The sequence below is a fragment of the Pyxicephalus adspersus genome, chromosome 2, assembly GCF_032062135.1.
Source record: "Pyxicephalus adspersus chromosome 2, UCB_Pads_2.0, whole genome shotgun sequence".
Classification (NCBI taxonomy): Eukaryota; Metazoa; Chordata; class Amphibia; order Anura; family Pyxicephalidae; genus Pyxicephalus; species Pyxicephalus adspersus.
Genome location: NC_092859.1, coordinates 79252659 through 79268999, shown reverse-complemented (window position 1 = coordinate 79268999; position 16341 = coordinate 79252659). Strand labels below are relative to the sequence as shown.

The following is a 16341-nucleotide window of genomic DNA, read 5'->3' as shown; positions in this document are numbered from 1 at the left end:
TGTCTCTGTCGACCTGTATGTCAAGTTAAGTGATTCTGGTTGAATACATGTCCACAACACCTTCTCATCTATACCCTCTACTCCTGAATACACAAGAAGAAATGGTGCAGTTGATGCATGCTGAGAAAAATGCAGCAAAAAAATGAGAAATGAGACACTATTGACTGAATGCCCTGCTATTGCGTGGCTGGATGTACTGTCTAACCAACTGCAAGCAACATAGCACAAAAACTTATCTTGACACAAGTGTGATATTCCCACAGACAGCCTGAGTGACTTAATGCTGCCGCAATTTCAGAGTGATCAGAGTGATGCCGCAATTTCAGAGTGAATTTCAGAGTGACATTCTCATATAAGTAGTTATCTGGTGGTGATTGACAGCCTGCAAGACACCAGTAAGCCCTCGCATTTATGGTTGTTCAAAACGGGCAGCTTTCAAAGGCTTTTGATGGGCAAAAGTTTTTATGGGTAATTGAGGGTATTCATCAACTGCCCCCTTTCACCTGCAAAAGCGACAATGTCTGGTAGGTGTCCACAGTTATCTGCAGTTGTAATGTTGTAAACCCATCACTTTGCAATGGTTGGCGTACACAGGCCAAACTGTTGCTGCAGTAGCACACATGGTTTTCTGACAAAAAGCAGCCTTGTTTGGTATCTTTTCAATGACGTATGCAGCTGACTCAATTGGTGAGCCATGTGTACATGGGAAGTAGGTTAAATGGTGCTTGATGACATTCAACAGGGAAAACAAGCACCTCTGGATTGTTTACTGAGTGAGCATTTGGGGGAAAGACCCAGAGAACAAGTGAGAATAGATAAGATCCCAGGAGATCCACTTTTTTGTTTATTGTGCAAACTGGACCTGTAATTTAAGTATATATATACTTGATAAATATAGGGCTTAAATCATTTAGGTAAGGGTGGAGTGGTAATGTTATTTTACCATTAGTGTACACCCAACAAGAGAAATGCAGTATAAGGAGCCTTACCAGTCAGTGGCAGCTGCATTAAATTTTCCATGCTTTTTCCTGAATATTTTTACCCAGTGATCCTTCTAGTAACATACTTCCTGTCCTAGGGTGACTTTGTTCCCTCACTATACTATGAGGGAGTAACATATGCTGCTGACTCATTTTTTGGAAAACAGGACACTTCCCGATTTCCTTATTTCCATACCATAGGGAAATATTTTGTTCTGTAAAGGTTAACTGGACAAAGCTACGCACAGGGATGTCGATGCAACAGAAGTTTTGCTTTATTTTTAGCACAAAAACGCCAAAGAGATCAGATGAATAAAGAGAATGGTGACTTTTCCGTTCATTGTGCTTTACAAATAGGTTATGTACATATATTATTGGTAATGTTCACATGCATTTGATGTTAGGATTGTTTATATGTATGGACAGACTATCATAGCATACCAATAAAGCAGCATGCCCATGAAGCTCAGTGTCAGTATTTAAATCAGCAGTAGAAATGACAGAATTAAAAGCAAATGTTTGTGTGATAATGATGAATATGTCCACCAAGTGCAAACTGACATGGACACATTTTAAAATTCAAGGATAATTGAAATACCATGTCAAAAATACTGTGGCTATTTCTTCTGAATAAGATTGGTTTTAGCCAGTTTGATGGACATGTCGCCAGCTTGCCTTGACAGGAAAAACCAAGTCAATTTCTGACAGCATTTTTCTATGAAGGTGCAGTGTATTTCTTCGAACATTAATGACTTGAAGCATTTGCTTGGTAATACTTCTAGCTCTAACATTTTGTCATGTATTCCCCAGGCATTATTTACATAGGTATTGCAATCTAGCAAACTGGAAAAAAATGCTGTATGTATTATGGTTTAATAACTGTTCATTAAAAGGACAGAGTTTTAAGTCTGAGTCAGTATTCATGAGCCTGCCAACTCAATTCAAATTGAAGTCAAACCTGTCCCACATACACAAATCATGACAAGCACTGGAAAAGGACAGAGTTCTGTCTTACTGCTTGTGAGTGTGGCTAAAATAGTAAAGGAGCCTGTGTAGCAAGAACAAGAATAAACACAGACCCATGACCCCTACTGAATTTATCAATGCAATAAATAATGTTATTATCAGTTTTAAACTAGGGGCTTTATGAAAATAAAGGAAGGTCACAGGTATTAGAAGGTTCTGTCACATTGATTGGCTGTATTTTACAGTACATTAAACTGACAGCTTATTTTTAACTAGCCTCAGGAAGCTTGAAAAAAAGGAAATCAAGGCACCAACTGGTCTCTTTGAGCATTTAGTTCTACCTATACTGACACTTGCACGTATATATATAAATATTTTATTATATTTATAATGTATCATTTTTAAATATTTAACCCATGTAAAGTTAGTGGTAAAGCAACATCCCTGTTGGGGTGTTATGTTTGGAATCACCTTTCCTCTTCTGCATCCCTTGCTCTCAATATGCTGTTACTGAAACATCATGCCCCACAGTATAATTATCTTTATTCTTCCTGGTACTTGCAAGTCCTGGAAACCATGGATAGATACTTTGGGCGCCTTCCTAATATTAAAGTTTCTATAATACTTAGAAAAAAGAAGAATCCTGGGTATTATTACATTTATAGTGTGAAAGTGTTGTGAATGGCTAGGAAGAGCAGGTTAATACATGAACTCACCAATTTCCAGTTTGAACAGTAATCATTCCTTATACTACTGTACTCAAAGTATGATACTTTGAGAATATGTAGCATGAGAAACAATGCCAACTAATGACCAAGAATTATATCCAAAGATAGAATGGAAGTTTATACTGTTCCCTTTTCCTTTCAGGAAAACATTCACTTTTTCCCTGTTAATAAGATGTTTGCTTCTACCAAATATTATGCACACAGATCTATTTTGGGACTGTGCCATTTCTCTCCACTGTGTTAGTTGATGTGGTCTGAAAACTTTTATTTTGCAGGGTAACCAAAAGTAGAAAAAAGTCACTGTGAATCCTGCTGCTTTCACAACAAGTGCTGCCATCACAGAAGTTTATTCCTCCCCTACATGGCAGGTGCTGTGCTCCCGTGATTTCAGTGCCAGCCTGGCTGCTTTGCTTACTAATGAGAGTACATTATAATCTAATTAAAAACAGGAGAAATTTGGCCCATCTGCTTTGAATTTTTTATAACCCTAGGCTACTGCTAATTTCAACCCCTGTTAACAAAGTATTTTCTGGAAGCCGCAAGTCTAATGTCTACTTGTGCAGGAGAAACAGTAGGAAGGGCATTACCTTGATCAGCTTCAGATATATTTTACTCACTTGTGAAGAAGCAAAATCTAGTTTCTCTAGACCGACCATGTATCTGTTCTTGCTGGTTAATAGCTCCAGCCTCTTACGTTCTAAGAGATTCTTAAAGGTCTTGATTAATTCAAGGTAAGATGTTGACGTGACATAGATCTGTCTCTGCAGCGTTTGGAAAAACCTGTCCGTAATTAAAGATATAATCACAAAACAACACAGACGTGAGTGGATGATAAACAACATAAGAGAGTTTGTTCTTTCTTATATGTGCTGCTTTGAGACAAAAACATATATTTGTCCTAGTCAATCCCCCAAAATGAGTTTTTACAGCTATCAGAGGAATCCACAGCTGCACAGCCATTTTCAGAAAATAAATATCTCATTTCTACTAGAACAGCTCCAAGGTCAGGTCATTAAAAAGGCACTTGCTCACGCTTATGAATATTGTATGAGATTCTGTAACAATGATTTTTATTTTTTTTTTATCCTTTTTTTTTATAAAGTGGTAACATCAGGTATGTTAGTTATGAAAGTACCATATTAATAATCTGGAGCCAAACATTATGACAGGCTACAAAAACAGCATGTTTGTTATAATTACAGTATATACCTTAGAAAGAAATGTTATACGCAAAATATTCCAGACAATGCTGTGCATATTAGTATACCTTGCTTTCCCATAAAATTCTGCATTTTAAGAAGCATAAAGAGATTATATTAATTTGCTGTTGACTTCCAAAATACATTTTAATACAAGTATAGCAAGTTTATTACAAATTCACTCAAATTCTGAGCTGCATGTATGGTATACATATGTATGTATGTATGTATATTTATATGGCACACTATGTATACCAAGCTTCATATATTGAACCAGTTAAAAAAAACTCCCTTACAGATAGCTAAAAAGATTATTGGTGTCAATAATAAGGTGTCAGATAGATAAAGTTACTGATTATTGCTCAAGGAACCCCTACGCACCTTGTTACCAGCAAAGTACAAAAAAGTTGCCTAACAAGACTAGGTGATCCCTGCGGGGTCACTGATAGTAGGCAGTGGGCTATACATATACTAGTATTAAAGTAAGAATTCCTAATCACTTAAGGTGGATCGCTGTGAATTTATAAGTGCTAGTAGGTAAACAGGGTATTAGTGCTGGCCTAAGTATGCTTAAAAATTGATCTAAAGAAAATATTGATTTTCAAGTACTGAGTATAAAAGGAAGAACAAATAAGATCTGAAGCTCAGTGCAGGAGAATCCTGCAGGTAAAAGATCCACTGTAAACATATAGAAACTGGCAACATATATTGCTTACCTGACACTCTGACATGCAGATACAGCAAGTAAAGCAGTTTAGGCAAGCATTTAAAAACTAGATATGTAAAGTAAAAAAAGGATCATGGAGCTCCAAATATGTTACACAAAACATTCCCTGTGCAGCAATACCACAGAACAGCCGAATTCAGCCTAATGTTACTAATAAGCAATGTTAAGCCTAAAATAGAATAAAACAGAATCATGGGTTATGCCACAAAATAAAGAACTTTGTCAGCTTTTGTATAGGCATAAGGATTCTCACATACATACAGTATCTGTATATTCTATGACTAGCTTTTGGGACAGCTCAGGTGCCCAAACAATATATATAAGCCGATATGCCAGCCATGCCCAAACAATATATATGAGCCGATATGTAAGCCTTCAGTTTTAATTTTCTTAAGTACAAAAATAATAACAAAACATACAATTAAATAAAAATTTGATATTAAAATTTGATGACATACACATTTCTCAATGGAATCATCAGAATTTGTTTTACTGTTCTTTGGAGCATACACTTGTCAGACAATAAACATTGGTTTTGTGTGTTGAGGTAAACAGTGCTGCAGATTTAATTTAAATACCTTTCCGAGAGTGCAACAACACTCTGATGGAAGTGATGACACATGAACACAGCTTCATTTCTGATTTCCTGTGACATTTCCACATCGTCGAGAAAATAATTTGCCACCTTCTCAAGTGCATCTTCGGGCCATGCCTGGAAGATATTGCACAAAAGCACAAAGTTAAATGCCATAAACACACAACATTGCAATTTTACATATAAAAATTTTATGGATATATCTACAATAATAGGACTTTTTAATGTCAAAGGGGAAAAGTCTCTAGAAAGCATCCTCTTTGTGGTTTTCTGTAAACGAATAACTAAACTAAACAATAAGTACTGTAAGCTGTGTATGAAGTTATGAGGCATTTTCCCTCTAAGCTGTAATAAATCAGTGCTCCAATAATCAGCTGTTCCTAATTTCACAAAATGTACTCCAATGCTGTTAGAATGCTCAGGCTGCTCAGCCTTGTCAATCTATTCCGGTATCTGACTTTTTTTTACCTTCATTTAGGTGGCAATACAAGGAACTTTGGAACCCAAAACAAATATGCCATTGTAAGCATTTGTCTTTTAGGACAGGCATTTGTCTTTTAGGACAGCTTTTTGTCTTATATGACAGGCATGTTCTGGCTAATGGTAAATCCAGCCCAGTAAAAAAAATGCACATTTTCTATTTCCCCAATAACCAGAATATACACATAAAGCATAAAACCCTTTAAGGATATGAGAAAGGTGCTTGTAAATACAAAAGATAGCAGAATGAAAGGCACTGAAATGAGACAAACAGCTGCAAATCTGTTTATATGAACAATGGGCAACAACTGCATATATAAATATGCACTAGAAAACTTTGACTTCCTAGCTGCGGTGGATGTCCAGACTCCCACCATGTTTATGAGTAAATTACAATAGGATCTAGAGAGTCATATAATACAAAATACTTTGATAAATATTAGAAGACATTGACAAAGAAGTGAGACACTGCTATTATTCAAATTTCTGAATACAAGTTTCACCTGCAAATTGGGGATGTCAAATCTGAAATAGTCACAATTTCCAGTTTACAAAATAATGTGTTGTTGCACAGACACGGATCTTTGCCAAAAGTTTAGTAACAGTGATCTGTAAAGTCTTTACCAACACTAGGTAATGCAACACTGAATTCACATATTTTTCTATTTTAAACAAATCTTATTGTCTCCTTAGTAATAGTAAAGTCCCTACTACCACCTGAAACCAGTCAATAGTGCAGCAGTTCACTAGAGATGTATAATGACGAAGCTGATCACGGAAAGCTTTTCCTGTAGGACTAAATGCCAGTACAATATGGAGATTTCTTCTGATGCGGTCCTTGAAAATCCTGTACAAGTCAGATGGAGTATTTTCATTCTGAGTTTCAGTAGCTGGCAAAAGTTGGCGCACCTGTCATAAGAAAAGAAAGGTTTAGAACCAATTTATATTTTAGGTACACTGGTGAAAGCAGCTTAAAATAGATTACTGGGGCATAATGTACCTGCAATGTCAACAAGATTGTACATTACAGTCTGGCTTTAGTCAATTCATAATGCTGCCTATAATTATGCAGCCTAAAATAGGTGTTTTTTAAACCAGGGTTTCAATGTAAAGTGTTTCTCTGAATGATTGAAACACTGCTGGAGAACAGCAATATATTTCTTCCCTGAAATGTCTTCACATGGGAAATTCTCCTATAGGGCTCCCTGACCTTGTAGTAAGTTTGGTGACACATACAAATAATCTAAAGTTAATAAAATGTTTATGAGGCAGAAAATACCAAATGCAAGTAGCACCAAGTTTTTTTGAGATGGGAATGTCTTTCAGACATTTTTTTTGTTTAGTTTGCAACTATGCTTCTCTTTCAGTGTAGAATTAATTCAAACTGTATTACAGTTAAACACCATGTTAAAATAGAATTATTCATCATTCAAAAAAAATGTCAATACTATACAGGTTAAAAGTTCATATTCCAGTTACTATAAAAGGCTACAGCCAACAGCTGTTTCACACTTTTATGATGTTTTTTTAAGACAACCACAAGTCAATTTTGATGTGTGAAACAACTGTTGGCATGATTTTTTTTAAACTGGTTACAAGGCATGAACTTGTACACTCTGCCAATAAAACTATGTCTGAGTACCTAATATATTGTTTATTTTTCATCTTCATGGTGAATTTTTGTTTGAGGAATTTTAAAGCAAGGCAAAGGACATTGTTAAAAGCTTTAAACAATAAATTAAAACTATTCTCTCATGATTTTGTTGCAGTAAACTGAAAATGTATGTCTAACTTTAGATAACTACACTTTGCAAATTATGAGTGTTTTTTTTGTACTAGTTTGCTAAATGAACACAATGGGATTTTTTTAAATTTGGAGTTGAGTGGTTGAAGTTGCTGAACCATTCCAAAAAATGTTTATAGGAAAGGGATTCAAATTACAATGGTTAGGTTTTTAACTTTTACTTATATTACCCCTGTGTTTCATTACTGGATGCAATGTAAGCACCATTCTAGGAAGTTCATTGGGGCACAAAGAAGATATTTTAAGGGAAATCTTTTTTTGTGAGATATGAAGTAAGATATCAACCTAAGGTATACCTGTAAACATAGCAGATCATGCGATTACTTTGGGGCCCAGAAGAACAAGGGACACAGATGCTATTCTGCACAGTGATTTTTTCAGGTTAGCATAGTATTTGAAAATTTTGATTAAACAAAACTACACACTTTACAATTTACACGTCACCTCAAACCTCACTTCTCAGCCTTCATGCTATATAACATGGTCTGAACACTTACTAAGTCAAGTTAGAACAGTCTGCACAAAAATAATGTTTAAGCAGGTAGGTATTGATATAATTGTAAATGATTTTTTTTTCAGTTATTTTTTACAGTTCTTTTTAAATAAATAAACAATGTGAACGATAATACAACTGAAAACGATAATAAAACCGGATAATAAAAGTTAATGTCAGTTCGATTAACTGCCCCTTGAATCTATTTTTGGAGTCAGTCAGTTCCTTGTATCATAAAGTAATTCTGATGCCTCCTCCCTCCCTCTCAGTCTGCAAGCACCTCTGATGGGAGAACAATAAAAGAAAGATGACCTTTTCCATGACTTCCAGTTTTTCTTCATTATTAAACAGGGTAGGAACATCACCAGTGCTCAGGATCATGTTGATGTCTTCCAAAAATGACTCATCCTATTGCAAGTAAGAAAATTGCTCATTTACAATTCAAATAATAAAAGTATCTCCTAAAAATCCTTTCACTATTAATTTACTTCTTACATTTTTTGTACAGTCAAGTTATTTGCCAAACAGATTTATAGTTTGAAGCCCCATCTTTCTTCATCTCCTTTAACGAGCATTCATGAAACTACTATCATTCTCATAATGTGCATTTTGAGAACTAAAACAGGTAATTTACTGAGCAGCTTTGCACAGCATTGATATTACAGTTCTATAGCAAAAGTATCCCTCCATTTCTAAGTGGCTATTATTGCTGCCTTCATAACAAAAGATTTTTTTCTCTCTCACTCATGACTAGGAGCTGTTAATAGTTCTGTATTATATTTTCTCCTGGTTTATGCTAACAATGTTGCGCTCTACCTTTATTTGATGCTCAGCAAACAGAAACGCAGTTGGAGTCCCATTTTGTCCAGCAGCTCGCAGCACCTTTTTCAGATCGTCCCTCCATTCACTGACTGTGTATGATTTCTGAATACTAACTTGATAGAGCTCAATATCTGCCATGAATGCAGCCAGCTTTGTGACTGACTGTCGTCCAGTACCCCCAATTCCTGTACAGACAGATAGATTAGCAGACACACAAATATTTTATATTTAATACTTAACATTTTCTATATTAACCCCTGCTTTTCAATAGGATTAAAAAAAACTGCTTTATAAGATATTTATTTTTATTATTATTCCCCAATGTTGACAATATTACTTTATTAGTCATATTTATTGTCTTGGTCCATTTTATCAATGTCCTTCCCATTATATATAATAGTATATAGGGAATGCAATAACCAATAATAACCACTCGTTACAACTAAGGCATGCAGAAGAGAATCTCTGAATGTACAACCTGCCGAAGTAGATAGGCGCCACACCTGTCAGCTAACAACTGGCACATGAGGCTACAATTCGCATTAACTCATCCAAATTGCACCATAGACCATGGAATTTGGCATTAAAAACTTAAAAGCATTTGGGCCCCTTAGTATAAACTGAGCATTGTTTAAATGTCACAACTTACATTTGTTGCTGACTACAAACTTTTTTTCTGACTGCAGTGTATTGTGTCCATAGCTCATAAACCTCAAACTCTTTTCCTGAACATGACAGTGAATGCAGTGTACCCAAACGTCCTCTACAGTCACCAGATCTCAGTTCAACAAAGCACCTTTAGAATTAATTTTAGTTCTAAAGGCTAAGGGGCTCAGGCCCAGTACTAGGAAAGGTGTACCTAATAAAGTGGCTAGTGTGTTTGTAATAATAATAAAAATGTTATTATCATTATTATTATTAATAATAATAACAATATTATTATATTTATATATATATATATATTATATGTATTAATATATATTATATTTTATACTATTATTATATATACATATATATATTTATATCTACACACACAAACAACACCAGTTAAGGTGGTCAGTTGTAACCTTGAGAAAGCCATTACCAGTAATACTAAGAAATTACATAGATACATATATATATGCAAAATGCATGCTTTCATGTGTGTTTCCAAGTATTGTAATTAGGAAATGTAATTTTACCTAATTGCCTTTACTGAAAGCAGACTACTGTGAATGGTCTGGTGCCCCAAAGGGCACAATGAAATGTTTGTTTTCAATGCCTTGGGAAAAATAGAGCTGCATACAACAAGATTTCCAGTAGTAGTAGTGTAACTGTTGTAGAATCAGTACAATTATTTCCTAGGGTAAATGTAATAATTTTGCCTCAAATGTCTAAACTTTATATTTTGATGATTTTAGACTAAAATTTCAAAGTTATGCAAAGATAATATAGAAGACATTGTGTTCTGAAAGATGTACAATGAGAAGCAAAAAAAAAAAGCATAAGCAAAATTCAAACAATGTTAAAAATAATGTGTGTCTGAGTCAGTTATGCAGATATCCATTTTTAGATCAAATATGCCACTTGAGTGAAAATAATCACAGACTTGATATGAATAAATAAAAGATGAGTATAGCAGTTCATGAATTGTAGAATTGTTTGAATTGCTACAGTTCTGTTGCATGTACGTGATTACAAAGGACTCCCATTTAATCTTTTCTAAATGAAAACCCAAGCTGGAGCCATCTGCTGTTGCCTGCACCTTATAAAATTCTCATGTTACTTATATATTTTTTTCTGTCCTAACTGCATCTTTTTACTCAAACTGCATTGATATGTAACTATTTATTGTAATCACATTCCTATTATGTTACTGTTGATGAAGTATTGAAACTGCTTTCAGTTATAGTGCAAATTCATATATTTTATATTTAGGTAAGAATGTTACTTCTAATTGCAAAAAAAACCTATTTGATTCGATTTTAGCATGGTAGTTATTTGTCTTTGTATATTTTACCTTAGAAAAATCTAAATATGATTTAGTCAAATATAAAGAATTGCTGATAGAAACTTGGTTGAAATAGTTTGGAGTCATCTGGGAGTTACAAAATAAATGTATCAGATTTTCTTTTGTATAGCTACAGAAACCACCGCATGGAGCATCTATTGCTGGACTGCAATATGAGTTACCTAAATTGACTATGGTACTATTTACCCTTGGGATTTTATGTGTCTGCCAAGGTCAACAGCTAAACTAATGCTAAAGTCACTGCAGAAAACTGATATAAAACTAAAAAAATAAACTGAACATTATTAGATTGTAACTGTAATGACTACTAGATAATAAGCAATTACCGTTTACTATTTGTCATTTATTAGGATTTATTCGTACTACAAATCTGTACAGAAACTTTTTGTTTAGTTGAAAATATATGAATTAAATGGGCATTAGTCTATCCACAACATGTCTGTTTATGTTGATGTTTGTATGCAATAACTGAGATTGTGAAGTCAATATAGTCCATAGAGACCTCATAAAGCCAACCTACTCTGCACTATGAAATAAACTGAAGAGGCATTTATAAAACACAATGCAATGCAAAAATGTTCTATATTGTGTGTGATGCTACAATCAGTTATTGCAATACCACTCAGTAACTCAGTTACATGTAGTAACTGAGTATCAGTTAGCAGATATTGATTTTCTCATGCAAAAGGCCATCTTCAGCATCTGTGTGAGCCCCCTTACAGAAGGGACATTTTTTGCCTCACGATTTCCATGCAAAAGCTTACTGCTCTCCCAGGCATTTAGATTTTAGCTTGCTGAATAATTTCCCTTTATCACATAAAGCAGGGGTCCGCAAAGTTTTATGGCCAGTAGGCCATTTATGGGGTGGGCCGGAGCACACTAGACCGGACCCGCCCTAATGGCTCCGCCCAAAACCAGGGAACGCCCCCTGAAGTGAAATCCCTCTCCTCTATATGCTTTGCAGAGGAGAAAGATTTACCGTCAGGGAGCTTTCCCTATTTAGCGTGGCGGCGGAAGTATCATCGCCGGCTGCGGTAAATAGAGGAGCAACTGCAAGGGGGCGGCACCAGAGCTCTGGCGGCTCCTGCTCCGGTGGGAACCTGTGGCTCCGGAGCCGGCCGGCATTAGGCTGGATCGGCCAGGGGGCAATAGGCCGGAATGAACTACTGGCTAGGCTGTATCTGGCCTAAAGACCGAAGTTTGCCAACCCCTGACATAAAGTATAAAAAAAATCCCCTGTATTAAAGACAATGGGCCTGATTTATTAAAGCTTTCCAAGGTTGGAGAGGATACACTTTCATCAGTGGGTGATCCAGCAAACCTGAAATGAATCTGGTCCAGGATTAAAAACATTTGCTAACAAATAGTAAATGACTTTTAGAAAATCTGTTCCAGGTTTGCTGGATCACACAGCTAACCCCCCCAAAAAATATTTTTTTGATAATAAGACTGTACGTTTTAGTGTTGTCTATTTCTTAATTCCTGTCTAGTAAAAGTTTATTGCCAGAACGGGAAACAAGGGAACATCTTTCTAACAGAGCCCTTGATAGCATTGAAACCTGACAGGGCTTCTAACCTTTTCTCATAATACTCAAAAGTTAAAACAAGTTTTGGGTATAAATATACAGTAATACTTGCATGCTTATAGACATTTAATTTGTACTAATACATGTTTTACTTCTCAGAATGTATTATGGTATGAAGAGTATTGATAGCATACATTCAGCAAAATAATACATTCTACAAATAATAATGAGGAAGTCTCTTACCAATGAGCAGGGCATGTCCACATGGGAGTTTGAGAATTCTGCTCATTCTTGAAATGTGCTCTATTGCAAAATGAAACAATACTAGAATCATTGGGGTCTTGCTGCTTGCATTGTACTGGTGTAAATATTGCTGCATGCACTAAGAAAACAAGAAAGCAAGCATTTTAAATATGTTGGCTCTGTCAAAGTCAAAAAGGCATATACTGTATACTGTATATATTATATAGACAGGCATCACATGGGAAAAACAACCATAATCCAACAATGTTTAAAGTAATGCTACACATGGATCAAATGTAAAAGTGAGTTTCTAGTTTTGTTCAAAATCTGTTTTATGCTTTATTGCACATGCCTGTGTTTTTGGAGATACAGGTAGTCCCTAAGTTAAGGACATCCGACAAAAGGACGACTCCAAAATATGAACGAGGCTTCCCTGCTCACTCTTTTGCAGGACAGAGGCTTGATGGAGGGAGGGGTGGTTTGCATGATTTACAGAAGAAATATTTTGCTAAACACAGCTGTGGTTGTGGGTGATCTTAAGAGCTGAGCTGATCTGTAACATCTTGTAACTCTTTAATGACCAAGACAAACTCTACAGATGTTTCTTTTTGCATATCAAACCACAGCTTGTTCCGGAAGTTAATAAATGTCTAGGCTCCATAAAGTTTTTTCTTGCTTTGTTTGTGATTAACCCACAGTGAGGGTTTTATACAGTAACTGACACCACACTGTCTAATAATATGTTGACACAAACATCTGTCTTAACTGCATTTATTAAAATAATGTACCTGTCCTGACATACATACTAATTCAACTTAAGAACAAACTTACAGTCCCTATCTCGTATGTAACCCTGGGACTACCCGTAATAATATGAAGATCCTTGACAGCACCTATTCCTTTCTGCCTATTAGATTCCTTTTGGAATGGAGTTGAATTCCCCTTCTTTAAAACTTCCACTCAGCCTCCACATCGTAATATGAAATATATCTTTAGCATAAAACAATCTTTAAAAGTGCGTCACATCATAAATACAATTCTACTATGGTTGCAAGTCAGTTTAGAAACATCAATTTGCAATATAGCTGTTGTAGCCAATAATACAAACCCTATGGCTATTGCCACAAAGGACTATCCTTTGCTAGTATATATTTAGGACTGAAATAAAAAAATTACATGGGGAGTGTGGTGCTTTTGTTCCATATAAAGTAGCTGAATACGCCATGTTTGTTAATAAAAACAGCACAGAATATATGTTGCAGAAAATGTGCCTTTTTCAAATTTCTGGGAGCATCATCATCTGCATCACATATATTTAAGGTACAAGAGGTAGACAGACAATGTACCATATGTAATGTTTGTCATATAATTATGTAGAGTAGTAGAGTAGACCTTTCTGATTTGACCGCTCATGTTTATGATTTCGTATTCCACATTTGCAAGCACTGCAATTTGGAATAATTTTGAATTCTTTGCTAATTAATAACTAATCATTTCCAATTAATATATAGGTAAATATATGTTTCAGTATATTGCTGCTTCTTTGCTGGTCAGTGGGGAAAGGAAAGTGCCTTAGCTACGTCAGGTAACCAAGCTGGTGGTGCTGTCTGGTATGTAAATATTAGGCCTTGATGGATATAAATACAAATCATTAGGCAGGTAAGATGATTCATATATCTGTATTTCAATTCTGTAATTTAGATGCCTACTTTAAGCTTCAGTTCAGCTTTAGTTTCAACACATGAAGCTGTAATTGATATATTAACTTGCATGTATGTATATGTAAAGATTGACATATGGCAGCTGAAGGCACAGTCTGTGGGGCTATCATCTTTTTTAATTGGCAATGTTGAACAAGCATTTATTGCATGAGGACTGAAATTTCTGATGAATTCTTATTGTCAGTATTTGTTTCATGTCAAAACTCGGATATACATCAGGTGCAAACATACCTAAGTTATATGTTTTTACTTTCTTAGCTAGCTAAATTATATTTCTACTAGACTATAATGCCCAGGTATTGCTATGCTCATTTATGTATTTTTGACTAGGTATCAAAGCCAGGATCAAGTTGACAACCCTAAAGCTCACATTATTAAAGCAAGTTGGAAAAAGATCTCCACTTTTTGTTCCTCACATGCTCAATGTACAATATACACAATATGGGTGACCATACTTGATCTTGTGGTCTCAGAATTGTAAAGGTATTTCCTATATACTGAACTTACTGATGTGAAATGCAATTCTTCATTCAATAAAAAAGTTGACGTGTTAACTGCAGGTACTTCTAATTATTGTTAAGGTGCATCACAACAAGTGCCTGGGGTTTAATAAGGGGCAGATGTCTCTCTGACCATTGTTCATGGAGAGAAATTACTATTTCTCGTCACAGTGTATTTCTAAATTATCAGCAAATGTCTTTAAACCTGAGCCTAAGGCAAACAGAAAAAACATGCATGTGAATATGTGAAGTATGTGAATTGTCTTGCTTGACAAATCAAGTAAGTTACTTATCCCTGTGCTTGCTCCTTCTGTAACATTTTATTAGACTGAAAACAATGTGAAATAGCAAGAGTCTGAATTAAGTTCCAGCCTTCTTTCCCCCAGTCTAATTTCTACTGTACAGGAGATACCAAGATGTCAGGTACTTCTAAGTTGTATTCAAGATACTATTTAAAGATTTGTATTGAATGTACAGCTAAATTCAATATTTTTAGAATTCAGCTTTTCCTTTTAACTATTCAAAACACCCGGAGAACATACTCTAATAAAGCGTGAAATATGTTAGGAGCAAAATTGTTTTTCTCTAGATAAATTAAAATTAGATGTTGACATTTACAATTCAAAGGGATAAACTTGGAGTTTAGAACTTTTTCCAGTCCTTTGAACTATGAACAAATAAGACATCCTCTATTCACTTGGCACTTTTGTACCAGTAACAGTAAAATGTACATCATCTATCAGCTGTAATGAACAAAAATCTGCGGTCTTTGTCAGCCTTTATTGCTGTAGGGCAAGCGAGATGTGTTATTTATGGTGATGGCTACTTTTTTTTTTTTAAGGAAATGAAAAGAACAAAAATACACACAGAAAACAATCTGTCAAATTATATTAGTTGATGAGATTTTCTATAAAAGTGACTCTCCAGCAAAGACAACAGCTTAAAATAATAGCATTATGAGATATAAACTGAATATAACTATATAATATTCTATGTCATGTTGGATATTTTTTTCTTTTTTATGGTAATTAAAAGCAAATAAAGTTCCCTATATTAAATAGCATTTTATGCTTATGAGTGCCTTATGTGAATAAAGTGTGTGTGAGTAGACATCAAAATAAATTAAAACTGTAGAGCCAGCACAAGCCTAGTTTCCAGTACAGTATCTGCCTATACAATATTTCATAGTTTTTAGCTTGGAGTTTCTATATACACTACTATATTTTGAACATATTAATGCATTTATCTAATCAACTGTAATTAGTAACCTACTTCTATATTGGTATTATAAAGATTTATTTAATGGAAGAAAACTTAAAATCATAAATATCCAGATATCACTTACTCCTCCTTAGCTAAACTAATGGTGAAGTAGTACTTGAATATTGGGGTCTCAACATTCAAAGCCCACTTGGGGTCATATATCAACCCCTACTCATTCCTCACTCCCTTTTCAAACATTGGCAATTTTTTTAACCTAAAACTCCCTTTTTACTCATCTAAGTCTGCTGTCACCTCATCCATGAGTGGAGGTCTGGTGAACCAG

The 16341-nt window shown here is 35.0% G+C and overlaps 1 protein-coding gene across 1 annotated transcript in view; it reads right to left on the bottom strand.

The window, feature by feature from the left end:
* Window positions 1–16341, bottom strand: part of LOC140323815 (dynein axonemal heavy chain 3-like) — a 333376-nt gene that overhangs the window by 168587 nt on the left and 148448 nt on the right. The window contains exons 22-27 of the mRNA XM_072401190.1: window positions 12575–12713; window positions 8789–8979; window positions 8285–8380; window positions 6393–6584; window positions 5179–5312; window positions 3292–3454 (exon numbers count right to left, since the gene is read on the bottom strand). Coding sequence (XP_072257291.1) covers window positions 3292–3454; window positions 5179–5312; window positions 6393–6584; window positions 8285–8380; window positions 8789–8979; window positions 12575–12713 — 915 coding nt within the window. The remainder of the gene's footprint in view (window positions 1–3291; window positions 3455–5178; window positions 5313–6392; window positions 6585–8284; window positions 8381–8788; window positions 8980–12574; window positions 12714–16341) is intronic.